This window comes from Hemicordylus capensis, chromosome 4 (genome assembly GCF_027244095.1).
Source record: "Hemicordylus capensis ecotype Gifberg chromosome 4, rHemCap1.1.pri, whole genome shotgun sequence".
NCBI lineage: Eukaryota > Metazoa > Chordata > Lepidosauria > Squamata > Cordylidae > Hemicordylus > Hemicordylus capensis.
This window is the reverse complement of record NC_069660.1, coordinates 270,524,980-270,552,556: the sequence shown is the minus strand read 5'-3', so window position 1 is coordinate 270,552,556 and position 27,577 is coordinate 270,524,980. Positions and strand designations below refer to the sequence as shown.

At 43.4% G+C, this 27,577-nt stretch overlaps 1 protein-coding gene across 3 annotated transcripts in view; it reads left to right on the top strand.

Annotated features, from left to right (window-relative positions):
* Positions 1 to 27,577, top strand: part of STAU2 (staufen double-stranded RNA binding protein 2) — a 229,865-nt gene that overhangs the window by 48,422 nt on the left and 153,866 nt on the right. For all 3 annotated transcript variants that reach the window (XM_053244517.1, XM_053244520.1, XM_053244519.1), the window contains exons 6-8: positions 1,640 to 1,799; positions 12,390 to 12,497; positions 22,385 to 22,597. In XM_053244517.1, the coding sequence (XP_053100492.1) occupies positions 1,640 to 1,799; positions 12,390 to 12,497; positions 22,385 to 22,597 (481 nt within the window). The remainder of the gene's footprint in view (positions 1 to 1,639; positions 1,800 to 12,389; positions 12,498 to 22,384; positions 22,598 to 27,577) is intronic.

The window sequence follows — 27,577 nt, the reverse complement described above, 5'->3', positions numbered from 1 at the left end:
CCTGATGAAAGAAACTAGACTGTGCGATCCTATGCATGTACTTACCTGGGAGTAAGCATAACTGAAAACAGTTTCCAAGTAAACATAACAATGCACTATTGATTATATTTTCATAGAAAAAACAATATTTCTGAATTAAAAACTTACTTTGTTTTTAGATTATGCCCACATATGCTGCGATAGGTTTACCTTCATGTGCATGAAGGAAGGAAATGGCTCTAAGATGGCAATGAGAAGCTGTGGGGAGGCTAGTGTATAGCCCCTACTGCACCAGCTGTTTCACCACTACTGATCACACCTCCCCCCCAAGCCATTCCTCCCCACAGATTCCAAATATGTTTCTGAGAATTTGGAACCCATGAGAAGAAAAGCAAGTGGTAGGAGCAATTTGGAATGGAAAAGTAGAACCAATGATGTGCCAAGTATCTACTCCTGTCACCACTTTTTCTGCCTGTATTCCAAACTGCTTTTCCCACCTCGAAAGGCCATCAGGGATTTATTACACTTAATTGTGTGTAACCTCTGATTCAGACGATGCCTATCTATTACGTGATTTTTGTAAGTAAAAGAAGAATGTAAACATGATTTAAAATCTGTCACCTGATTAATTTGGTAGAACTTCTAAAATCAAACCTGTTTTATACAGTCATCTAACCTATTGATTTGCTAAATATTGCTGCTATATCATTAAAATTTGCCTTTTAGCGGAATACTGCTCAATCTAGCTTCAAATGGTCTACTAAGTACTATTTACACTGACTGGCAATGGCTCTCCAGGGCTTCAGAGAGGTGTCTTTTCAAGCCCTAACTGCAGATGCCAGGGTTTGAGCCTTGGTCTTTCTGTGTGTAAAACATGTGCTCTACCACTTAACTTCAAAACAGTGGTACATCTGCTGGTAACCTCCAAACTGGATTACTGTAATGGGCTCTATGTGGGGCTGCCCTGGTACATAGTCTGGAAACTACAGCTGGTCCAGAATGCGGCAGCCAGGCTGGTCTCTGGGTCATCTCGGAGAGACCATATAACTCCTGTATTGAAGAAGTTACACTGGCTGCTGATATGTTTCCAAGCAAAATACAAGGTGTTGGTTATAACCTATAAAGCCCTAAACAGCTTGGGCCCTGGGTATTTAAGAGAACGTCTTCTTCATCATGAACCCCACCACCCATTGAGATAATCAGGAGAGGTCCGTCTGCATTTGCCACCGGCTCGTCTGGTGGCTACTCAGGGATGGGTCTTTGTTGCTGCCCCGAAGCTTTGGAATGCACCTCCCTAGTGAAATAAAAGCCTCCAGATCTCTGACAGCTTTTAAACAGGCCTTAAAGATGCATTTCTTTCTGTTCACCCGGGCTTTTAATTGATATTGTTTTGATTGTTTTTAATGTTGTAGAATATTGTTGTTGTTGTTTTTAAAAAATTGTTGTGTTTTTAAATTTCTTGTTTCTGTTTTTAACTAATGCTTTACTTAAAAAAAAATCTGGTTATAAACCGCCCAGAGATGTAGGTTTTGGGCGGTATAGAAATATGTTGAATATTAATAATAATAATGACAACTCCTCTTACACAGCATTTTCAAAAATCATTTGGTGTGAGCTTGACTTTAAAAGAGAAACTAACTTGCCCATAACTCTTCCCTAGATATCACTGCCCAGTGCCTAAGATTTTCTACGTCCAGTTGACTGTGGGTGATCATGAATTTTTGGGTGAAGGGAAGACACGTCAAGCTGCTAGACACAATGCTGCAATGAAGGCACTTCAGGCACTTCAGAATGAGCCAATACCCCCCCAATTACCTCAGGTTAGTGATTATTTTCTCTTTAAGATAAAGCAAGCAAATCTTTTCAAATGCTGATGCTCAAATTTTGGAATATTTTAGAGAAGGATAGACTTGTTTCTTGTTTGCCTCCTTAGAAAACAATTGTGGGCACATACTTTACAAAAAGTGTGCACATATTTTTCTTCAAATATGTGAATGAAAAGTTCAGTAGTCTTAAAAGTAAGAAGTCTAATTTAGCACCTGGGTAGAGCACTGTGACCTCGTTGATACCCTTGTTGGCTCTGTAAGGGAATTCCCCATATGCACATGGAGGTTTATAGAAATGATTGTTAGGTTGTTAGGCATTAGTATGTGGTCCTGGTGGCCATAGCTCTTGAAAGATGCTATTCAAGATAAACCACGCACTGGAATTGTGGGACACTTCTGTAGAAGAAGAGACTCCCTTTCTAAAGACTGTGACTAATTTGGAGAAGAGCTCTCATGCAGCAGATCAGGACAAAAATGTTGTCTTTGGAATGTAGAAGGAAAAAACCCCTATACAAATGCCAAATTCTTGGAAGAATTGGGGTGTGAGTTATGTCTTGACTTAGCAGTGACATCACTGGTACTGTCCAGTTAGGTGGCATGTCAGTCAACCACCTTATATTCAATGCTGGAGATAGGGATGTGCACAAACGTATTCGGCAGTCTATACATAGACCGCCGAACACGTTTGGAACCCTCACGTTCGAACTGGTCTCTTTAAAGCGGGTGTTCTTGCTTCCCCCTCCAGCGCTGCATTAAAAATCGCTGGTGTGGGGTGGCTATATTCCCTCTTGCCACCCTGGACAGCGTAATATTGGAAGTGGTATGCACATGCATGTAGAGGAATAGCAAGGTTGGAGTGGGCCCAGAGACGAGATTTTAAAATGCCTCCCTTCCCAAAGTCCAGGGGCTCTGCACACCACAGGCCCCCAAAGATTTAAATCTGATATTTCAAAATAAGTATGCTGCCTGGAAATACATTTCACTGAAAACACACATGCACTCTTCACAATATATAGTGATATACATTGAATACTATATATTTGTGCTACTTTTAATGCCTAGAACACACTAGAAACACTAATTATTAAAATGGGCCCCTGGCTGCAGATTAGCAAAGGAGACTTTCAACCAGTGTGAGCCTATGTATGTTTTCTCAGAATTCTGAACAAATTCAGTAAAGTTTGATTCCAGGAGTTTTTTCACATGGGGCTTTTAAAGCCCTTTAACACACATCTCCTCTGGAATGGAGGTGCTGCATTCACATGTTGGCCAGATTTACCCTGAAGTCTCTGTAAGTTATTGGGGAGCAGTTCACACGCAATTCAGGTTTTTCACTGCTCGTTAGAATGTAGCCTGATTTATATCCTGAGTTTAAAAAAAAATCCACTATTTTGCGTTGGTTCTTTGGGACAATTTCAATTTCACAGTAAAGCCTCCCAGTAAACTTGCAGTAAAGCCTGCTGTGTCTAAAAGTCCCAGGTAAGTGTGTGGAGAATTGCAACCTCAGGCAGCAAATCTAACATTTAACTGAAAGTACATTTCATTGAAACCTAAAGAACTTATTAGCAAGGAAAGCATGTCTACTTAAAAATCAACTCCATTGCATTCTTCTATCTAAGATCCTTCCCTGGTAAGTGCATATAGGACGGCACATGCTCAGGGATGTAAACCAAACCAAACTAATTTGTGCTCCCAGCATATTTTGCTCCTGTAAGAGACCAGTAAGTACCACTGAAGCAAGGAAGATAGGTGGGAAGAAATAGAGAAAAGAGCAACAATTAGCACCATTTAGGAGAAAAAGTGGGGGAGAATGAGGAATCTGCCTATTCTTGGTAAAATTTTAAGATAGATGAGACAGGCTGGGGCTCGAGCTCCTGAAGTTACACCCTAGTCTGTCCTAAAAGTCGTTCTCCCTGCTTCCCAATGTGGAAGCAGGGCTGGTTGTGGTCTCTCACTGTACTGAGATAAAAACCACTCTCTGCAGGTGCTCAGAAGCAGGGTCATCCCTAGTGGGGTGCGGGGCTGGGGGGCAAATCAGCACATGCAGGGCCTCCTTAACATTTCATATAAATTACAGAATCATACTGACTGATGACATACAGTGTAAATATTGTGAGTGAGGTTTTTGGACATGTCCAACCAGCTTGACATTTCTAAAGTAAAATAAAATAAAAGCACAACACATGCTTCACAGTTCTTACTCAGACCTTCTGAGTTGCAAAACAACTTGAACATAAATGCATTTATAAATGAATGAATGAATGAATATAAATATTATATTGTTTGTTCCAGAAGTTTTTGTAATTTTCTGCCATGAAACAAGCTGCTTATAGGACTTTTTAGATAGTTTAAAAACAAAAAAAGCCAGCAAATTTTCCAGTCTGTTTCAAATTAGATATTCAGAGACTTCTCAGTCTCCCACTCCCATATCAAAGTTCTACGGCAAGCAGATCCCTATATATAGGGGTGTGTGTGTGTGGGGGGGGGGTAACCACAAAAAGGAATTCACATTCTATCTCCATTACTGGTAAAGGCTGGGCTGGGCAGAAGGTCTGCAGAGAACTGTGGTGGGTAAGGGCAGCCAGCACTGGTCACTCTGCCTGCCTCTTTCCTTCCTTCCTGCCTGCCTGCCTTGGAGAGCTTCAGTGAGGCCTGTACATAGGCCTCTTTGGAAGCCTCATTCATCCGCCGATCAGCTGAGAGGTGGAGAGAGAAGGTGCTCTAGCAGCTTGCAGGCTGCTTAGATTGTCGGCCAGGAAAAGCAGGAGAGAGGGCGAACAGGGCAAGGGGGACTGGCTGAGGGGCCTTGGGGCTGGGCGGGCGGGCAATGCGGAGTCATGTGACATGTCTCTGGGGGTGGCCTGGAGGCAGCGGGCCCTGATACAACTGTCTCCCCGTGCCCAATTATAGTTACACCCCTGCATGCATGTGTGTGGCGTGCACACACACATGCACCACTTCCGGTATTATGCTGACCGAGGCAGCAAGAGGGAATACAGCTGCCCTGCGCCAGTGTTTTAACGCTGCGCTGGAGGGGGAAGCGCGGCGGGGGAGGTAAGAACATACACGCCTTAAAGAGACCCCCCTCCTAGGTGTGCGTGGAACTGTTTAATCAGGAGCTTTGAATTGCAGTTTTTCTGCTGTGAAAATAGCACTGGTGTTGTATTCAGGAGGAAAGATCTCTATTTGTTATATCTGTATTCCCTGCAATCAAAGGGTTACAAGAATCTCCTCATTTTTAAAGAAGAACAAAAAAACCTGTCTGTACACAGTTTTTAGATTAGCTAGTTTCTGCCCTGAGGAATTTTTTTCCAAAATACCTCCAAATCTTCCAAATGGTGACATTTTTGATATGAAATCTTATGCATGCGAATGAGATCACAGATTCATTTTGACTCAACTTCTGAACAGCTGTCAGATGGTTTTAGGCTTTCAGTCTATTAGTCCCTTGGTGTATCATTAGTTTTCTCAGTCTTGCTGTTGTAAGAGTCAACGCTTTCATTATTCTACAAAGGGAAGCATTTTTTTAAAGTATGTAAAACTAAATGAATAAATAAAAGCTGTTTTAAATCTAAATTGCAAATTGAGAGGACTATAACAATGGAATAGCTAAATCCAGAACACAATTGAGGCACAACTAGAAAGTGGCAGAGCTGTGTCAGGACCTCTGTGTTTATTGTTTTGTGTTTTAAAATTAAAACAGCCGTGGTTGGATCAGGGTTGTGGCTCTGGGGAGGAGGGGATGAAATTCTATCCCCATGCCATCCTCTCTGTTTAAGTCATCTGCTGAAGCGGTGTGTTTCCCCATATGGAAAACATACAGGTGTATGGTCCATGGGCAAATAGCAGGTCTGGGGAAAGAGCAGATTTTAAAACTGAGAAGATGGCACAAAGGAAAGGGTTAACTTTCAAGGCTGTGGTCCTGATCCAGTTGGCCCCAGTCAGTTGCTTTTTAACTTTAAAAAAGAACAAAGAAATAAATGTGTGAATGAGAAGTTTATTAGCTGTAAAAAGAAAGTCTTAATATAGTGTCTCTAGTGGAGCTCTGTTAGCTCATTGATGAAGAAGTAGGAAATCCTGATCACAGATTTTCCACATTATTGTTATTTTGACCCTCAGTCAGAAGACAGTCAGGATATCTTTTCAAGAACACTTCTTGGTAGACAACATATATTAAAAACCTATACAAGGCACTGGTTAATTATATGGGGCATACCCAGCAAATAAATATGCATAAGAATGTTAGTTATTACCTATAACATTCTTATGCATTTTTATTTGGGAATAAGCCCACTCACTACAATGTCATTTGTACAACTGTTGAAAACAGTGGAATGTCCTGTATATTTCAGTGGAACTTACTCATGACTAACATTTGGAGTTTTCTGTTACTTGTTTTTGAAATGCTGTAACAGTATAAATAATGTTCTGTGCCTGATGGAGCAAAAGGTATAGGCAGGCAGATTGCATATTGTACGAAGAGATGGCTGATAGCTCAGAAGTAGAGCCATATGCCTTACATGCAGAAAGGCCTGGGTTCATTTCCTAGATGGACCATGGGTCTGAGTCTGTTTCAGGCAGAAGTGGTGACTTTGTTTCTTCTCACCAATTTTGCTCTGTTAATAATAAGTACTTTGACCATGAATTCAGTGAACTGCCTCCCAATCAAGTAATCTATATATTTAATCCCCGTAGACATGCCTCTGTGGGGATGCGTCCCGGCAACCCAGCGGATTGGCTGGGCGGAGCAGGCTCTCCGGATTGGCTGGCCAACAGTCAGCAGCCACCACTCACGAGGTTGCCGCTGGGGGAAGCATGCGGCTGTCGGTGGCGTTCTTGGGTTAGGCGCCAAGGCGGCTAGGCACTTTGGGAAGTGGGCGGCTGGTGACGGGTCGCTTGGGGAAGGTGTGGGGGCAAGGCGGCGGCAAATGGACAGCGGTGGCAAGGAGCCAGAAAACAGCTGCGGGTTGGCTGCTTGGGCAAGTTTGGCGGAGAGTAAAGCAAACGGAGTGGACAAGCAGTAAGGAGTTATGCAGTGGGGAGTGAGAGTCATGGCTTGCAAACAAGAGTGGCAATTGCCCGCTTCAGGAATGGCCGCAAGACACAGGTGGTGGTTGGGCAGACAAGGGCGGCAAGGCGCGAGACAGGAGGTGACACTTATTTTGCCGTTGGTTGCCCACTGTACCTGACGCAGGAGAGATGGAGACTGATGGACAGATGGATGTGCTTTCAGATTGCACAAAGCAGTGAGGGGTGGGGTGGGGGGAACAAAGCTTGGGAATGCAAGACCTCACACCAAAAACTGGGGGGAAACCCTTAGAGACTCTGAGGGCCAATAACTGCAAGACTCTCCCCTCCAAAACAACAACAAACAAACGGTGAGGTCCAACAGCTGCCAGAATCCCCTCCCCTACAAAAAGGGGGGGACTGTGAGGACCAACAGCAGCCACTCTGCCCACACACACAAAAAGGAGAGATGGAGACTCTCTGACAGACACCCCTTCCCTTAAAAAAAAGCAGCCAGTTTGCCCACCAAAATAAAAATGATAAAAACCTTGAGACTACGAGGGCCAACTGCAACCAGATTCTCCCCTCCCCTCAAAAAAGGCCACTGAAAAGGCCAGCAGCCAGAATCCCCTCCCCTACAAAATAGAAAAGGGGGGGACTGTGAGAGCCAACAGCAGCCACTCTGCCCACACACAAAAAAAGGAGGGATGGAGAGAGCATGAGGGAGCGTGGGATAACAACCAAACAAATTCTCACAACAAAACTCCAAAAAATAAGTAAACTACTGCACAGATACTCTGGGGCAGAAGGCGGGGTGTGTGTGTGGCAGGCGAGACACTGGGGCAGAAGGCGGGGGGATGGCAGGCGAGACACTGGGGCAGAAGGTGGGGGGAGGGCAGGCGAGACACTGGGGCAGAAGGCAGGGGGAGGGCAGGAGAGACACTGGGGCAAGAGGTGGGGGATGGAAGGCGAGACACTGGGGCAAGAGGTGGGGGGAGGGCAGGAGATACACTGGGGCAAGAGGTGGGGGGAGGGCAGGAGATACACTGGGGCAAGAGGTTGGGGGAGGGCAGGAGATACACTGGGGCAGAAGTTGGGGGATGGAAGGCGAGACCAAAAAAAAGACAAACGGGGGGGCAGGCTTTTAAGGACAACACTGGGGCAAGAGGCGAGGTGGATGGAAACCAAAACACTGGACTGTGAGGGACAAGGGTAGCCAGTCTTACCACCACCACCAAAATTAAAACTAATAATAATAATAAAATTAGAGGGTCTACAGTAGCCACACTCCCCACAAAATTCAGAGGCAGAATTAGTTAATAAAACCTTTAATTGTCCCAGGAATCCCTTTTTCGGTTCTAAGTATGTCATCTGTTAAGGGTATAGAGAGAGGTCCATTTACCTTCCCCCTCCACAGTGTCCATCACTTAGTCTGGTAGTTTTGTCAAGTGTTCATTGTCTTGACTCTTATATTTTTGGGCTAGCTCCTAGATCCAAATAAGATTTGTCAAGGCCTTATGCAGCCCACAGGCCATGTGACTACTACTGGTGGTATTCCATTTCGACTAACTTTGTAGCTAGTAGAGCAGCCGCAAAACTTTCTGGCAGGAAACAGAGCATCTCAGCTGATAGAATTAGTACTTTGTAGAGCTGAGACCTGTACTGTCGACTGAGATGAAAAAAAATCCCCCTATAGGTTGCAGCATGTTGGCCACAAACTTTGTACTAATTGAATGAATGAGTCTTCTAAGGGTTGTTCCTTTGCTTAATACATGCAAAGCCTTTTAAACACTAAAGCACTGGAGAGAGAGAGATGTTATGCGCTTGAGTCTTCACTGTGTCTGGGAGGGGAGAGTACAACACAAACAGTGGTGAGGAAAACGAGGAGCGCATGGGAACACAAACCTGCATTTATGAAAGAACTGCTGTACAGCTGCCAAATTATCCCTGCCAAGTGGCCGACGTGAGGCCTGAGAATGGAATTCATAGCCAAGAGCTTTACTACTGTGAGGAGAATCACACGTAAACCATGGATCTTCAGAACCACCAATGATCCACTCTTTATTTTTGGCTTGGTGGTTAAGGAACTTATGTGAAAAGGGTTCAGGAGCTGCTGCTGTTCAGTGCCAATGACTATGAATAATGCAGGAGAGCACTTGTGTCCCTGTTTAGCCTCTGCAAGGCTTTTACTGTCTGCTTTTCATGATGTATTGGTTAGTGAGTTAAGGGACCTAGTGACACACTGGTCAAAATGGTTGCTTACTGTAGGCCACTGCAGACCCTTGGTAATCCATAAAATCCCACAATGTATGATGGGAGTTGTAGTTCAACAACAACAACTGGAATGCAAAGGTTGTCTATTCCTGCTTATAGGCTTATGCATGTGACCATTTAGTAAGGTACAACCTGTGGTTTTGAGCTGCGAGTGTATAAATCAACATCTGCTTTACTGCCTGCTGTTAAAGCTCTGTATAGATGCACTGACTGAGTTTAGATGTAATGTGAAACCATGTTTTCAGCTAACCATTGTTAAGGACCCACACCAGGATTTGAACTTGCAATCTACAACAAAAACCACAAACCATGGCTTAGAACTGCTTGAGGCTCTCCACAGGAGCAGCATGGAGAGCCTGCAGGGCTTGTGCAGGGAGAGCGGACTTGACACGTTCTCCCCTCACACGAAACATTCCTGCACACATGATTACCATCTGCATCACGGAGCCAGTAGGGTTGGCAGGGATCGGGGGCCGCCTGTCCCCCGGAAGTCCCAGAATGCCCAGCGCAAGTGCACGGGGCATTCTGAGGAGATCCCCAACGCCAGGAGACTTCTTGTAGCCTCCCAGTTGAGGGTCTCCTCGTGAGTTGCCATGGTGTCTCACAATCGAGAAAATAGGGGAGGGTTACTTTGGTGGGCTAGCTGCCGTTGAACCACTGGGCTTGCCCGAGAGCCCAGTGGTTCTCATGATGGGGGGAAAACAGGCTGGGCTCCCTTAGCCCGGTTTCCCCCCATCATGAGAATAGCCTCCTTGTTTGCTTTTGCTTTTAATCTGCTCTGGAATCAGTTTCGTAAGTTAGTAAGTTCACTTCCATCTCCATAGTGCAGCAGCCTCTTGAGACAAATCAGTGGCTTTAACCATGGTTTGGATGACCCCAAACAAACCACAGTATATGGGCAGACTTGGGTTTAGCTAAACTAATCATTGTTTTACATTTTTTCTGAACTCAGCCAATGCTTATCCCTGTTTTGTTTTACAAACTATGGTTAAGCATTATGTTTAAATACCCAAACCATGAATACCAAACTGGGAGCATACTGAGGTGTGAAATCATGACTTGAAGTGGGTTTGCAAACCATGGTTAGGTAGAATGTGCGCGTTGAATAAAAATTAGTTGAGGCAGTTTCCACTCCCTGTTTTCTGTTCCTCTGGGATAAGGACTTAGATCTGCAAGCGAAATTATGGCTTCATTGTATTTTGGGGATCTTAACCAAGCTTACAACAACAAACCATGGCTAACATTAATCATGATTTTAAATTCTAAATCTGTACCTTGCTCAAGCGGAAGCTGTTTTCTTGGCTTCCAGTAGCAAACTCAGCTCCTCCTTATAGGGATCAGAAGCTGACTCCCTGAAGTGTAAAAACAGGGCTCTCTTTTTTCCTCCCTAGAATCAAATCCTTACAGCTTTTTGGAAATGACTGTGTGTGTGTGTGTGCATGCACATGCATTTTGGTAAATGCACACCTCAAGATTTGCCAGGACTGGTCCCCAGTCTAAAAGGACTTCAAGACCATTGAGGCTAACAGATTTCCTTTTTCTTTTTTGAACGGCTGGAATCCTTTTTCACTGTATAATGTAATATCAGGTTCATCTTTATAAAAGGCCACATAAAGGTGTTACAAAATTGTGAATGTCATGAGCAGCATGTGTTATGTACGGAAAGAACAACACTGCAGAGGCTTAATAACTTGTCTGAACAATTTTGCCAGAAATGGTTGGGATCTTAGTGACACTTTTGGGGTGAGAAGGAATGAGGGGCTTCTGTTCGAAGGACAAAATCATGTGTTTTGCCTGAACGTTTGCAAAAATTTTGGAAGATTCTTACAGCAGTAGTGGTGGCAGCATGAATGTCTTTTTTTAGTTTTTACTGTTGTGCAGCAGCACAATAACTACAGTACTGGTGACTTCCCTAGCAATTGACTCCTCCAGCCGCGATTGTTTTCCCTCTAGAATGCTCCAGAGAATGAAGTGATCTGATGAAGTCCAAAGGGAAATTATGGTTTCACCTCCTGCGGCCTGTCTCTCTCTTTCTTTCTTTCTTTCTTTCTTTCTTTCTTTCTTTCTTTCTTTCTTTCTTTCTTTCTTTCTTTCTTTCTTTCTTTCAACTTGGAATGTAATAAGAAATGACTCTGTGTTGTGACATCATGCTGTTCATGCAACTTGGCAGAGAAAGAGGGCACTTTGGGGCCAACACGAAGTATAGTTTTTATCACTAAAAGTGTGTTGCTTTATAACAGTTGCCAAAATGATTATTAATGCATGTTCGAAATATAACCTTCTCTAACACTGTTTAAATGTATCCCTTAATATGGAATGGCTAGTTCTCAAGTTTTTATGGTTAGCCACAAATTGCTTCCATAAACAAACAATGCAATGTCTGACACAGAGCCATGGAGATCAAACTATGACTAGGATTTCTAAGGTTACTTTCTGAGGATTTGCTAGGCACTAAATCCACCCTTTTATCTATTTGTCTATTCAATTTATATACCGCCCTTCCTAAAGTGGTCCAGGGTGGTTTACATTAAAATAACACATAATAAAACAATAAATATCATAAAAGCCAGGCTGAAAAGATGGGTCTTTAAGGCTCTCCAAGAAATATCATCCTCTTATATCCACAGGGAGCGCGTTCTTCAACCCAGGGAATTCCAAGATTGATGAAGGACTTTGCAAAGGGATGATTTGTTTGGATAATGGCCCTGACATTGAATTAAATGTAGAGGCTATTCTCAGGAGATCTGCTGTGTTTGAAATGTTTGGTCTCTTAGCTAATTCTAGTTTGGACAATGAAGTGTCCTTTCCCACACTTGTTTTTTTCTGTACCTGCTTGGTCTGAAGGCACATGATGAAGCAACCTTGCTGAATTTATGCAGTCTGATTTTGGTCAGTGCATGGAGGGAGGCTGCCTTGGAGAACCCAATGTATGTCAACTTGAGCTCTTAGAGGAAAGGCAGGCTGTAACAAATATTTAGTGCAAGTTTACTTTCGTAGTGACTTTTCTTCCAAAACTGAACCACCAAAGGGATTGCAGCATTAGTATGGACAGGGACATTAATGAATCCTTCAAACTGTTTGGCAGTTTGATTCTGTGACTGAACATTTAAAAGGGATATATTTAATGATTAAACATTTCAATCAGTAAAAACATTAATTCAATAATATTTCATAATAAGAAAATTGAGCTATTTACAGAACAGTGCTACTTTTGCAGAAATGTACTACATGTATTTAACATGTTGACATCTTGTTTGTAGAAAGCACATATCTTAATAGACATTTGTCATCTTGCTTGAACAGAATGGAGAGTCGGGTAAAGAAATGGAAGAAGAAAAAGATGCAAACAAGTCGGAGATCAGTGTTGTGTTTGAAATTGCACTGAAGCGCAACATGCCTGTCAGTTTTGAGGTAGGTTTTACATGGCATTCTGCTATGAAATATAAATCCAGCTCAGCCAACATGGATAGTGGAGAACATTTTTTAAGGTATTCTGTGTTAGAATGTGCAAACTAACACGAATAATAATCGCCATTAATTTCTATTTAATATTGCTAAATATGATGACTGCATTCCACAGAGTCTTTACTATTTGTGTAGCTGGCAGTTTTTGTGTTCACTTTCTCGCCAACAACCACACATTCATTGCTGGGTGGGCAAATTGTGTTTTGAACTCTTCTCAGTTTTATTTACCTTTATTTACAGCTTAGATTTTTCACCAGGCATCAGTGGAGAGTGCTTGCTAGATAAAAATGTAAGCAAAAACACCATGCTGTATTTCTGAATGAAAGCTAATGCCTGTGGTTTTTAGATACATATTACAGTTTATGATTACATGTTACTAGTATTATTTTTCATTTTAATATGCTTTATATCTTGTTAATGCCTGTGCTGTATTGGGGCACCATTCCTGTTGTACAGATGAAAACAGGCTCAGATAATGTATTTTCCCAAGATTAGTCAGTGAATATGTGGCCGAATATTCTTACTATAAGTGCAACACAAACCATATTGACTCTAATGTGCATTACGTTGGCTCATTTTTTAAATGTTATGTTCATTTTAACCATGTATATGCCACCCTTCAATTAAAAAAAATTTCCTGGGTGCTTACATGCCAGACAGATGAGTGTAACACAGGGGTTCCCAACCTTGTGTATCCAAATGTTGGTGGACTACTTCTCCCATCATCCCCAGCCATTATGATCTTGTGGTTGGCATGATGGGAATTGTAGTCCAACAACCCAAAGCTGGGAACCCTTGGCATAGCATGAAAAAACTGTCAAATATGTTGAGACCTTTAGATTTTCTTTGTAAACAATTACCCATCCCATCTTCATCCTGTAACCTTCAGTATTTTAAATATCACAGCTGATGCCCAGATGTATACAGCAGCCTGCTGAAGTTCAGAAATGATCTCCTAGACCAACAATATACAATAATAATAATAAACTTTATTTGTTAGCCATCCCATAACAAATTGTTCTCTGGGAGGCTTACAACACAACCTTAAAACATGAAATAAAAACACATTAAATCATAACAGACGCAAAAAAGTGTGTGTGTGTTTGTGTGTGTGTGTGAGAGAGAGAAAATACAAAAACAATAATTTTTTTAAAAATCAGTTAAAATCGCATCAAAAAATTAAAAAAAGAAAATTTAAAAGTTCCGAGTGAACAAAAAGGTCTTTACTTGGCATCTAAAAGAACAAAGTGAGGAAGGAAGGCGAACCTCAATGGGGAAGCTATTTCATAAATGGGGTCCAACCACCGAAAAGGCCCTCTCCCTGGTAGCCACCTGCCTCACCTCATTTGGCAGGGGCACCCTGAGGAGGGCCTCTGAAGAAGATCTTAAGGACTGGGTTGGGACATATGGGGCAAGATACTCTCTCAGGTAACCCGGCCACAAGCCATTTAGGGCTTTAAAGTTTAAAACCAGAACTTTGAATTGGGCCCAGAAATGGACTGGCAGCTGACAGAGCACTGGCGTAATTTGCGCAAAACGTCCAGTCCCAGTTAATAATCTTACAGCCCTGTTCGACTCTACTCATGCCATGCTCTATCTACCAGAACACAGAAACTAATCACTTCTAGTTCTGACGATGCAGGTGCTCCACCACCATCATCACAGAGCCCAGGTTATCCAGCAACGGTTAGGCTATATGGCCTCCACAGCACATGTTTTCAAGTACGCCTGCCTTTGTTCCAGGATCCTTCAAAGTTGGTTCCTGCACAACATCCACCCCCACAGAGACCCTCAATCCCAGTGGCTCACAGTACGTGCTGTGGTCCGGCAGTTTATTCTTTGGTGCACAGATCTCTCCAGTGCTCTGTGGGTGCCCTGTTTCATCGTCCACAGCCACGTTACGTCCTCACCGCAGATGCCTCAGAGACCGGCTGCGGGGCCCAACATGGGATCTCTTCATTCAAGGCCTCTGGAATATAGAAGAGCGTATGCACCACATAAACTATCTAGAACTTTTGGCAATTTTCAATTATGAGTGTGCACGGAACAGCCACACTATGGTCCGGCACTGGGCTGGAGGGTCGCTTTAAGAGCGGCGGGAGGGTTTACTTACCCCTCCTGCCGCTTTCCCGCTTGGCGCCGTAAGTAGTAGAGTAATTGGGGCAGCAGGATCCCTCCCTGCCGCCCCTTCCCCGCTCTGGCTCTGCAAAGCTCGACAAAGCTCCCAGTAATGCGTCACGTCACTGACGTGCGCGCGTGCAAAGCATTACTGGGAGCTTTGCCGAGCTTTGCAGAGCTGCAGCGGGGAAGGGGCGGCAGGGAGGGATCCTGCCACCCCAATTACTCTACTACTTACGGCGCCAAGCGGGAAAGCGGTGGGAGGGGTAAGTAAGCTCTCCTGCCACTCTTAAAGCAACCCCTCACCCCCAGTCCGGACCGGTCCGGAGGCCTTTTCAATGGCCTCCGGACCGGTCCGGGCCCACCCCTATTTTCAGTGCCCTCAGAGGCTTCTTACCATTCCTACACCATTCTCTAGAGACCGTACAGACCGACAACACTTCTGCAAAAGCCTACCTAAATAGACCCGGTGGCACAGGCTCCCTCAGTCTACTTCACTTATCTCTCGACCTCTGGCCTTGGTGCATAGAACACAACATCATGCCTATAGCTGTACACATCCAAGGAATGGCCAGTGTCCAGGCCAACACCCTCAGTAGGGTGGGAATGGACTTTCACGAGTGGCAACTAGACCCAGAGGACGCCCAATCTGTCTTTCTACACTGGTTCCACCCAGAAGTAGACCTATTAGTGTCCCACCTGAATGCCCAATGCCTGCTCTACTTCTCCAGAGCAGGTGAGGGACCTCGCTCATTAGGCAACAACATCGCCACAACCTGGGAGGGCGGACAGCATACCTGTTTCTCCCATCCGTCTTCTACCTTAGGTACTGCGCAAGATTCAACACAACCAGGTAGATTGCATCCTGATCACCCCTTGGTGGCCCAGGGGACCCTGGTTTCCCTGCCTTCTATGCCTCTTAGCAGGCAACCACTTTCGCCTGCCTCAGATTCCTCATCTACTCACCCAACAGGCAGGTCAGCACACCCCCATTATGTCTCCATCCTGGGATCTTTCTCTAGTACTTACCTGTCTCATGAGACATCCCTTCAGACCTTTGCAGACTCTCTCTGGACCTCCTCTCCTGCAAAATAGCCGCCTTAGTGGCGATAACATCTGCCAAATGGGTGAGCGAACTACGAGCCCTGTGAGTGCACTCTCCTTATCTCTTCTTTTCATTGATCTCAACCACTTACCTTGCCAGTCTTCTTCCCCAGTCCTGTAGACGATGCACAAAGGCATCTTCATGTGCTTGATGTCTGCCGGGCTGTTGCCTTTTATGTTCATTGCACATCTATATCCTACGTTCCACCCAGTCTCTCTTCATTACACATTCTGGCCCCAACAAGGGTGGCCAAGCTTCTGCCCAATCCATATCCAGGTGAATTGGATAGTCAAGACTATAACCTTATGCTAGGAACATAGGAAACTGCCATATACTGAGTCAGACCATTGGTCTATCTAGCTCAGTATTGTCTTCACAGACTGGCAGCGGCTTCTCTAAGGTTGCAGGCAGGAATCTCTCTCAGCCCTATCTTGGAGAAGCCAGGGAGAGAACTTGAAACCTTCTGCTCTTCCCAGAGCGGCTTCATCCCCTGAGGGGAATATCTTGCAGTGCTCACACATCAAGTCTCCCATTCATATGCAACCAGGGCAGACCCTGCTTAGCTATGGGGACAAGTCATGCTTGCCACCAAAAGACCAGCTCTCCTCTCCCTATCTATAATACAACTCTATAAGGTATGTTTGCTTTGTGTGACCTTTGTCAAGGGGAGGAGGTGGAAGGAATATCTGAGAGGCAAGCCAAGGCTGCACTCTTATGCAAACTTCTTTGCAAGTGGGTCCCATTGAGATCAGGTGGGTTTTAGTCTTGAGTTAGGATTGTGCTACCAAGATCAAACTGAGTAGCAGTCTGCAAAGAATGAAGCAGGTACAGAGTGCATAAAGTGAGCAGGTGGACAGAGCAACTTAGAAGAAGTAGAAGAAGAAATGATCTTGGTAGCAAGTCGCTCGGATGGAAATATAGACAGGAAATATAGGCAAACTGGGTATTGCAATCACCTGGACAGGAGATCTAGCTCTTCATTCCTTGCCTACACTTGACAGTGGTTGCAATGACTGCAGCTCTGTTTGACTTGCAGCCATGGCTGGAAGTCAAACAGAGCTGCAGTCATTGCAGCCATTGTTCTGCTCTTCGGGGGCCTGTGTTAAAGAGAATAACGTGCTAAATATTCAGAGTGATAACTAAGGTAGGTGTGCATGGAATATGGAAGCAGAAGTCATCTTGATCTCCATGTTCTATATTGTTTTACCATTGAGGGTGGAATATCCTGGCATCTCTTCTTAAAGCACTTGTAAAAGGCTCCTTCGATTCCATCCAGACTATAGTGGCTGAATCAGACACACTGGTGGGATAGTGGCTAGTTTTCATAGGATGCTTTTTCCAGGATGGAGGCTGTTGCTGTTCCAAAGATCTTACTGTGATCTTTGGTGCATAAGATGAATCTGTTCTAAGGGGTTTTATTTATTTATCTATATCTCTATATATATATTAACATATTCTATACCGCCCAAAAACAGAAAGTAAAACAAAAAGTTTAAAACATTACAACAACTTAAAAATTTTAAAACTTTATTGTAAAACAGCATTATAACCATTAAAACAATATTAATTAAAAGCCTGGGTGAATAGATGTGTCTTTAAAGACTTTTTAGAAGCTGTCAGAGATGAAGAGGCTCTTATTTCACTAGGGAGTGCATTCCAAAGCCTTGGGGCAGCAGCAGAGAAGGCCCGTCCCTAAGTGGCCCAGACGAGCCGGTGGCAAATGCAGACAGATCTCTCCAGATGATCTCAGTGGGCAGTGGGGTTCATGACGAAGAAGACGTTCTTTTTAATACCCAGGGCCCAAGCTGTTTAGGGCTTTATAGGTTATAACCAACACCTTGTATTTTGCCCAGAAACATATTGGCAGCCAGTGTAACTCTTTCAATACCGGAGTTATATGGTCTCTCCGAGATGACCCAGAGACCAGCCTGGCTGCCGCATTCTGGACCAACTGTAGTTTCCAGACTACATAAAGGGCAGATCCACATAGAGCGCATTGCAGTAATCCAATCTGGAGGTTACCAGCAGATGTACCACTGTTTATTTTATTTTATTTTATTTTATTTTATTTATTATTTATTTTTACATTTATGTCCTGCTGTTCCTCCAAGGAGCCCAGAGCGGTGTACTACATACTTGAGTTTATTCTCACAACAACCCTGTGAAGTAGGTTAGGCTGAGAGAGAAGTGACTGGCCCAGAGTCACCCAGCTAGTATCATGGCTGAATGGGGATTTGAACTCGAGTCTCCCCGGTCGTAGTCCAGCACTCTAACCACAGTCATTCATCTCAAGAAACGTACGCAGCTAGCATATTAGCTGAAACTGATAGAAGGCACCTCAATCTGGGAGACCAGGGAGAGGCTCGGATCCAGAAGCACCCCCAGACTGCGTACATGTTCCTTCTGGGGAAGTGTGACCCCATCCAGAACAGGCAGATCAAAATCCTCTCTTGAGTTCCAACCCCAAACAATGAGTATCTCCATCTTATCTGGATTCAGTCTCAGTTTGTTATCCCTCATCCAGCCCATCACCAACTCCAGGCAGGCATTTAGGGAGGTTATGCCCTCTCCTGATGATGCTGACATGGAGAAGTAGATTTGGGTGTCTTCAACATACTGATAACACCCTGCACCAAATCTCCTGATGAGCTCTCCCAGCAGTTTCATGTAGATGTTAAACAACATTGGAGACAATACGGAGCCCTGAAGGACACCATACAAAAGTTCAGATTTTGATGAACAGCAATCTCCAATCAACACCATTTGGAATCTGTCCGAGAGGTAGGAGTGGAACCACAGTAAAGCAGTGTCTCCCACCCACAGCACTCTCAGACATTCCAGAAGGATACTATGGCTGATAGTATCGAAAGCCACCAAGAGATCGAAAAGGACCAAGAGAGTAACACTTCCTCTGTCCGTTCCCAACTGGAGATCATCCATCAGGCCGACTAAGGCAGTCTCCACCCAATAGCCAGCCTGAAAGCCAGTTTGAAATGGGTCAAGATAATCAGTTTCCTCCAAGGCTATATGGAGCTGGAAGTCCACCACCCTCTCAATTACCTTGCCCAGCCACAGAAGGTTGGAGACAGGCCTGTAGTTGATCAACTCTAAGGGATCCAAGGTAGGCTTCTTCAGAAGCGGTCTAATAATTGCCTCCCTAGACAAGTAGGCATCCTACCTTCCCTCAGAGATTTATCTATCATATTTTTATACCGCCTGATATGTAAATCTCTAGGCAGTGTACAAATCCCAACATTAAAACCAGAAGTTAAAATACGTTTAACACAATAAAAACAATATAAAACAAATTATTAAAATTCTAATTAAAAGCTTGCAAGAATAGGAAAATATTGAGGGTCTTCCTGAAAACAAACAGATAAGGAGATGCTCTTAGTTCAGCAGGGAGCATATTCCAAAGCCCTGGGGCAGCCACAGAGAAAGCCCAGTCCTTAGTCGCCACCAGACGAGCTGGTGGCAACCCCAACCAGATCTCTCCAGAAGATCGTAAAAGGTGGGCAGGTGCATGACAGAGGAGGCCCTCTTTTAAATAGCCTGGTCCCAAGCCATTAAACTTTTATTGAAAGTTTTGCTGTCCACAGCATTGTTTTCTCAAGTAAAAACCTCCTCCACAACTTCCTGCAAACACGTTACACCTCTGAGTAAAAAGCTTGGAAATAAATCTAGTATAATCTCTGATAGAATTCAGGTTTAACCCGAACACTATATTTGGAAGCAAGTTCTTATTTCAGTACAGTGACTCATCATTTTGTAATAGGCCACTGGATTTGATGTTTGTAATAGGATTTTATTTTAAGAACTGTTGGTATTATTTTGTGTCAGGCATGCATTAAAGCTTTCAGATGTCTTTATTCACATGATAGTGCAAAGCTCCTTGTATTTTCTTTAGGTTACAAAAACCGCAGACAACATTATATCATTGCTCTTATATAAGTTAGCAAACAGTTAAAAATACTTCGTGTCATGTAAACAACTTTTCAGACTTGCACAATATCTGGAGAATGGGTGGGGTGTGCTATGCAGTGAAGAGCCAAGTTCTGCCCTATGATGTCAGCAGCACTGCCTGAGGGCAACATCTTGCCCTAAATATTTAGCCCAGAGGGATTACACTGTTGCCTAACCACACTCACTGTGCATGGTGAAGCCGAGTTAGGGTTTGTTAGCCAACATCTTTTAAAAACATTGTAAAACTCTTTAACTTGATTTAGGAATAAAACACTTAAAGATCGAAGTTTCAGCCTGGTGAAATTCTATTGCTCCCTGTTGCTGCAGTTTCTAGAACAATATAAAAGCCTTTTTGGATCAGACCAAAGTGCCATCTTGTTCAGCATCCCACTTTCAACATGGCCAACCAGATACTCTAGGAAGCTCACAAGCAGGGTTCAAAAGCAATTAGTCCTTTCTTATGGTTACTCTTCAGCAACTGGTATTCAGTAGTATAGTGTCTATGTATGTGGAGGTGCCAGGGATAGAGCTATCCTCCACAAATTTGTGTGATCTCCTTTAAAAGCCATCTAAACTAGTAGCCTTATACTTGAGTTGCCGGAAGAATAACATTTCTGCTGTTTCAAAACTTTTCTTTGTTGTTGTCTTCTTTCCTTTTTTGTTTTGTTTCTGGAAATGTGAGTTTTCAAAAACAGATACCAAAAAAATGTGAACAACGTTGGTAATATTTTCGAATTGGTGCAGATCTATAGCAGGGCTCATCCTCAAGATGAATCAGAGGGGCTTTCTGTCCATTCCCTTTTCTTTCACGAAACAACTTCTTTAAAAATAATAAAAACAGGAGAAGGAAACCAGCTCATCTGACTAGCCACCACTTAACAAGAAATAACACTTTTGAAGCATCATGGGAATTGTGCTTTTCTTAAATGATTGCTTATTTGTTGCTTTTACGAACTATACTTTACAAACATGTTCTTAGTTTGATAGTCCCCTCTTTCTCCTTCTCTTGGTGCCGCTTCCTCCATTTATAGCACAGTAACAATGAAGATTTTTTGCAGGCGTGCCTGAGTTGACATGACTATATAGTGCTTCTCTTTTACTGAAACCAATTCTCTCTTTAATTGACACATAACGTTTAAAGTTGAGCATTGTTCAGTGGTCCCGTTAGTTTGGATTTCCAATGTTGTAGTCTAGGGATAGCTAGATTTGGATTTCCAGTGTCATAGGCCAGGGATAGATTTGCTTTCTGTTCTTTTTTTTTCACTGAAAAGCCCCAGATTTTTTTCCTATTGCTGAAAAAAGTACGTGTGTGTGTGTGTGTGTGTGTGTGTGTGTGTGTGTGTGTGTGAGAGAGAGAGAGAGAGAGAGAGAGAGAGAGAGAAAACAATTGGCATTGCTGTGCCAGCAGGCATGGTTTTTTTCTTAGGTCTGAGACAGACCCATAATGGAAAGTGAAGAGATGTCATTTTAATCAGAGAAAGATAAAGGGGTAAAAGGCTTACATCTCTCAAAACACACAAAACTAGCCGGAATCCCGTTTTGGATATCCATCACTGATATCCAATTAGCACTCTAAAGGTGCTGCCTTTTGTTTTGGTTTACAAATAAGCTCCACTTGCTGATGAATAGACACACATGAGCAAAGCATGGCCAACACAGTTGCACAGAGAGTATGATGAGTAATGTTCTCACACAGGATGCTGATAAGGTGATGCAGCTAATTATATCACTAACTAAAAGAAAGAGCTCAGCAGAGATGAGAGGGAATACTTTATACAAGTCACTAACTCTTAGGCAAGATGGCTGCCCTGTACCTTCTACACCGGGGCTAGCACATGCATTACACTACATAACATGGCTGAGATCCTGACACAGACACTAAATTTTCCCTCTTTGAGATACAATATTGTTGTGCAGGAGGATCTTTCCCTACCTTGTCACTACAGCATGGTAATAGAGAGTCGCAAGTTTTGGGCAAAATAGAAATATGATAATTAATAAATAATATGTTGAAAAGTGTGCATTTTAAATACATATTTATTTTTCTACACATTTAAGGAATGCATATAATCTGAAGAAATCAATATATTTTATAATATCCAATCCACTGGGAATGGGAGGGGGACATTTGCTTTCATTGTATATCTGTTGCACCCTTTCCCATCTATTGTGGTTTTTCACTTTTTAAACCACTGGAAATCTACTCATTGTCTAATCAATTGATTCCATATGGGGTGTAACCCAGAGAATTTTAGGCCTGCCCAAATTCCATTGAAAATACCATGGCACAGCAAGGCTGCAATGCTAGACTTACTAATACATATTAAGAAGTAATTTTCAATAGCAGTTGGAAGTAATCCTGATTAGGATCAAGTTTTACGGGTGTTTTGATACTAAACATGATATAATGTAAGAATGTAATTCTTATAGTGCAAGAAAGGGATTGCTTGGTTGCAGTGGTACTGTACACTGAGTAAAATTTTAAGCTCTGAACATAACATACATTATCAAGCACAGCTGACTGTTAATATTCTTATTCCTGTAAACCATGTGTTCATAAGAAGCTGTAGAATAAGTGCAGGTATGTAATAAGGTTTAAAATGATTTTTCTAACCATTTGATTTACTTGCCCTTTCTTGAATAACAGGTAATAAAGGAAACTGGGCCACCGCATATGAAGAGCTTTGTTACTCAAGTGTCAGTGGGAGAGTTCTTGGCAGAAGGCGAAGGAAACAGCAAGAAACTCTCAAAGAAACGGGCTGCAATAGCTGTCCTGCAAGAACTTAGAAAGCTTCCTCCTCTGCCTGTGATTGAAAAGCCAAAACTTCACTTTAAAAAACGTCCCAGAACAATATTAAAGGTATGGGTCTGTGTATGCATGAGTGAGCCTGATGCATCTTAATAGGATTGTTCAGTACTGGAAACATCAAAAGCAGCTGTCAGATTTACTAATCCGTTCATTTGCCTCTTACATTTTCAGCTCAGTTCTTGGAGGTACTAGCAGTTTTGTTTTAAAGTAAATTTAAAAAATAATAATAATCTTGAGCAGTGATGATTGCAGCTATTGTTGCATTCAGAATAAGGAAGGTCTTGTTCTAGAACTACTATGTGATTTTTTAAAAAGTGACCATTGACACCTATTCAGCTATTTATTTCAGTGATGTTAACTTAAAATCCTCTACTCATGATTTAGCTTCTGATCTCTTCTTCCCTGAGATGCTGTCCTTCATGCAGTGGTTCGCAAACTGTGAGGCATGCCCCTTTCTTGGGAGATGCTGGAATATTGCTTGGGAAAACACAAGTTCTTCCTTGTATCCATTCCATTGTGTGTTTTGATTGAAACAGGAGACAAAATGCTACCTTACTCCCATAACAGTGCAAAGGAGATGTAAGGATCCAGTCCTTTGACAATTCCTGCTCAGATTCAAAGGGTCCTCTATGCATAAGAGTTGGGATGGGGATGTTCCAGAGATTTCACAGATTCACTATACCCAGTGACATCAGAGTCTGAAGGGGAACAACATCAAGAGCAATCCCCTAAAGGAGGATTTAACCTAGCACCAAACTCTGCACCCAAGGCCAGTGTCTCTAATGATACCAAGCACTATCTAAGGGAAATTGCCATTAACCCATTGTGTCTCACTCCCCAGTAACCTGCCATCTAAGATGGCAGAAGACACATTGTGCTCATCAGCACTGTCAAAATTGCAGACTGCAAGCCAAAGTTCTGTCCCTTTTAAAGATCTCTCAGGTAACTGCTGTGTGATGGTGCTAGAGTTTGTATTGTGAACTTCAGCAATACCTAAGGTCTTAGTTGAACTCTAGCATTTGTTGAAGCAGTGTCTGAGCTGTATAATACAGATGTGCAGAATGTTTTGATGGCAAATTGTTTTGACTTGATGTGGGCCAAACAAAACACCCTTTACATAAAGGGCCTGTTTCAAGTTTGGAACAGAATAATCCTGTTGTGATCAAAATGTTTTGATGATTTGAGCACCATTTTGGAGACCTATTTTTCCCTTGCTGGTTGGTTTCCTTGCACTGGGTTACGATTGGCTTGCAATCTCCTTGCTTTGTGGTTGGCTTTCTTATCATACAAATCAAGTGTTGTCATGAGCAACTGTGCCCCATTGGCTGGGGAGAGGGAGAAGTGAGGGGAGAACACAAATTGATGGAATTTCAAAATGTATTCAAAGGGACTGGAAGGCAGAGAGAGCCCTTATACTGTGCTTCTCTTGAAGAAGAGGCTACATCAGGACAGAAGAGGAGGAAGGAAGGTTTGATCTTGTTTTCTCAGCACTGAGTGTAATATGCTGTCCTATTGCCTCTATAACTATCTGATTTTGTTGGATTTCAGATTGACAAAGGGAGCTCTAGGAAGGAAGCCTTCCTTCCTTGAGTTGTGCTTTGTTTTGTTTGTGAGATAGTGTTGTGGTGAGAAATGGACAGTTGCAGCTCTGTGTGTATGTGTTGTAATATTTTCTGGTGATTCATGTGATAAACTCCATGTCTGGCCTTGAGGCTAATATGTGCTTCACTCACTGCTCTGGTTTGCTGTGCAATCTACATTGCAAGGTGTACTAAGTAAAAAAAATGTGGCTGACTTTGCTCTAGTTGCTTCTCTTTCAAACTAAAGAGCCCCCAATGCTGTAGCCTTGCCTGATAAGGAAGGTGCTCCAGGCCCTTGATCATTTTGGTTACCCTCTTCTGAACCTTTTCTTGTTCTTCAAAATCCTCCTTAAGATATGGTGACCAGAACTACACTCAGTACTCCAAATGTAGTTGCACAATATTAGTATAAGGGCATTATAATACTAGCATTTTTATTTTCAATTCTCTTCCTAATGATCCCTTGCCTGGAATTTGCCTTTTTCACATCTGCCATGCACTGAGTCAACACTTTCAATGAGCTGTCCACCGCATGGTTAGTCACTGACAGCTCAGATCTCATCAGTGTATATGTGAAGTTAGAGGTTTTTGCCCCAATATACATCACTTTAGACTTGCTTACAATGAACCACATTTGCCATTTTGTTGCTCACTCCCAGAGTTTGGAGAGATCTTTTTGGAGTTCCTCACAATCTCTTGGATTTCACTACCTTAAATAGCTTAGTGTCATCTGCAAATTTGGCTGCTGGTTACCCCAACTTCTAGATCGTTTATGAACAAATTAAAGAGCACTAGTCCCTGGACAGTTCCTTGGGGGACTTCCCCCCACTTGTGAAAACTGCCCATTTATTCCCACCCTCTGTTTCCTGTCCTTCAATCAGTTACCAATCCACACATGAACCTGTCCCTTATACCATGACTGCTAAGTCTACTCAAGAGCTGTTGGTGGGGAACTTTGTCAAAAGCTTTTTGGAAATCCAAGTATACTATGTCAACCAGATCACCTTTATACACATGCCTATTGATACTCTCAAAGAGCTCCAAAAGGTTAGTGAGGCAAGACTTGAGCTTACAGAAGCCATGCATGTTTTTGTCCTTAATTATGCTTTCCATGAATTTACCTGGCATAGAAGTTAAGCTAACCGGCCTGTAATTTCCCGAACCCCCCTGGATCCCTTCTTGAAAACTGGAGTTACATTAGCTACTTTCCAATCCTCTGGTACAGAGCCTGATTGTAGGGGCAAGTTACATAATTTTACTAGGAAGTCAGCAATTTCACATTTCAGTTTCTTTAGAACTCTTGGGTGGATGCTATCTGGCCCTGGCGATCTGTTAACTTTTAGTTTTTCAAGACATTTTAAAACCTCTTCTCTCGTCACCTCAAATTGGCCCAGTTCTTCAGCCTCCAAGCCTGAAAAGCTCAGTTCCAGAGAAGGTATATGGTTAGTTTTCTCTGCCATGAAGACAGATGTGAAGAACTCATTCAGCTTCTTTGCAATCTCCTTATCCTCTTTAATAATCCCCTCACCTCCTCATCATCTAAGAGTCCAACCCCCTCCCTAGCAGGTTTTCTGCTGCTGATATAGTTAAAGAAAATTTTGTTGTTCTTTTGACACTACTAGCAATATGCTCTTCACACTCTCTTTTTGCATCCCCTATTGTCTCCTTGTATGCGGCGCGTGCGGCAGCGACAGGCACGCGCGCCGCGACGCACACATGCGCGCTCGTATTACTGCGACTTCCGGGCAACGACGGGGGCAGGGGCGGCGGGAAGGAACGCCGCTCCAAAAACTTCAATCTAAAACGCAGCGCCGGAGGGGGAAGTGCGGCGGGCGGGGTAAGTTCAACCCCCCCGCCCTTAAAGGTAGACCCCCCCTCAGTGCCGGACCGCGCCGCGTGGTTCCGTGCACACCACTAGTTACTGCCGTGAATTCTGAGTCAGTGAATCTTTTTTGGCCATATTTGGACTGTGTTTGAAATGTGTGTTCTGTGTTGGGAAGGACAGATTCTCTTTTACTGTGTGCTTCTGCAATGTTTTTCAAGACAGGGTTGCAAAATGCATTGCAAATTGCAATGCAAAATTTGTGTGAACTCTGTGAGTGCAGCTTGCTTTGGCCATAGAAAACAATGGGGAAACTCAAAACACCCCATTGTTCCCAATGGGTAGTTCCTAGGGACAGCAAAGTGAGTTCTGTCATTGGGCATGATGAGTGCTACCTACCGCCAACCCACAAAAGGAATTGGAAAGCAGACAATTGTTTAACAAATTGTGAACCTTTCCCCAACCCCTGCAAGCCCATAGGATCCTATGGAGATTTGAGGGAAAGATTCAAAATTGGTTTTAAAAAAATCTCCCTCTTGCCCATTTATTTTGTGGGTTTGGTGGTAGGCATGTCTACAGTCCTGTAGCCCAGATTCTGAACTTGATAGGTGGAGTTTCTGTGCTCCACACCTTGTGTTGATTGTAAGAGCCTGCTGCCAGGAGGTCAGTGGAACAACCTGCTGTTTTCCACAGTCAGTCAGCTTTCCTGGAGCCATATAGTCTCCCCTTTTCTTTGAACTGCTTTCTTGTCGGCTAGACTGGGTGCTGTCTTGTGAACTGTCTATCTTTGGCCTACATAGGAAAGCTTGGAAAGTTTTCATACTTTCTTAGGAAGGTACATCATGTCTAAATCTGAGAGAAACCTTTGCTCAAATTGATGGGAAAATATATGGTTCTTTCACTCTCTCTCTCTCCTGGTAGGCATTCTGTGAATAGTGAAAGCAGTGGCAAATAAACCTGTAGTTCTTTTTCAAATAGACATAATTATTTTATTCACATTAATATTCGCCAGGTAGCCCTTTTTCGATGCAAAACAGCTTTTGGGGAAAGCCGCTCCCCACCCCTTTCACTGTGTTAGCAGGGATATGGGATAAATGGGGGGCAGAGTTGTGGGCCTCGCCCGGGAGACAGGCACGCGGGCTGCCATTTTAGTCCCCTAGTACATGACACCGGCGGACCAATCACGTGCAAGGAACGGCTGCATAAGCAATTGGCTCTGTTGCTCTGTCTTTCAGTTGCTCTATGGGCAGGCACCATTCCGCCTCTCCTGGACTCAGTAAAGGATATTCTAGTCGCCACTGGGGCCAAGTAGGAATTTTTTGGGTCTCAACTGATTGGCTAATGTTGGGGCCTTTTTTCGCCTACTTAACCCAGGGGTTAATTGGTCACTTTGCTGATGAGTGCGGGTCAGGGTAGGTTAATTTACATTGATGTTGGGCTGAAGGGCCGTTATTGTGAGTGGGAACATGGAAGAAGGCTTGGTGATCTCGCGACTCTCAGGCTGGATCCACTCCCACTTGGATGCATGCAAGCAAACACGGCTCAGTGCCTTTCGACCTGGGTTGAGGTGGGCTGGCATGCATCCCCTCAAATGGGGTAACCTCATGGTAGAGAAGAGGTTTGGACTGG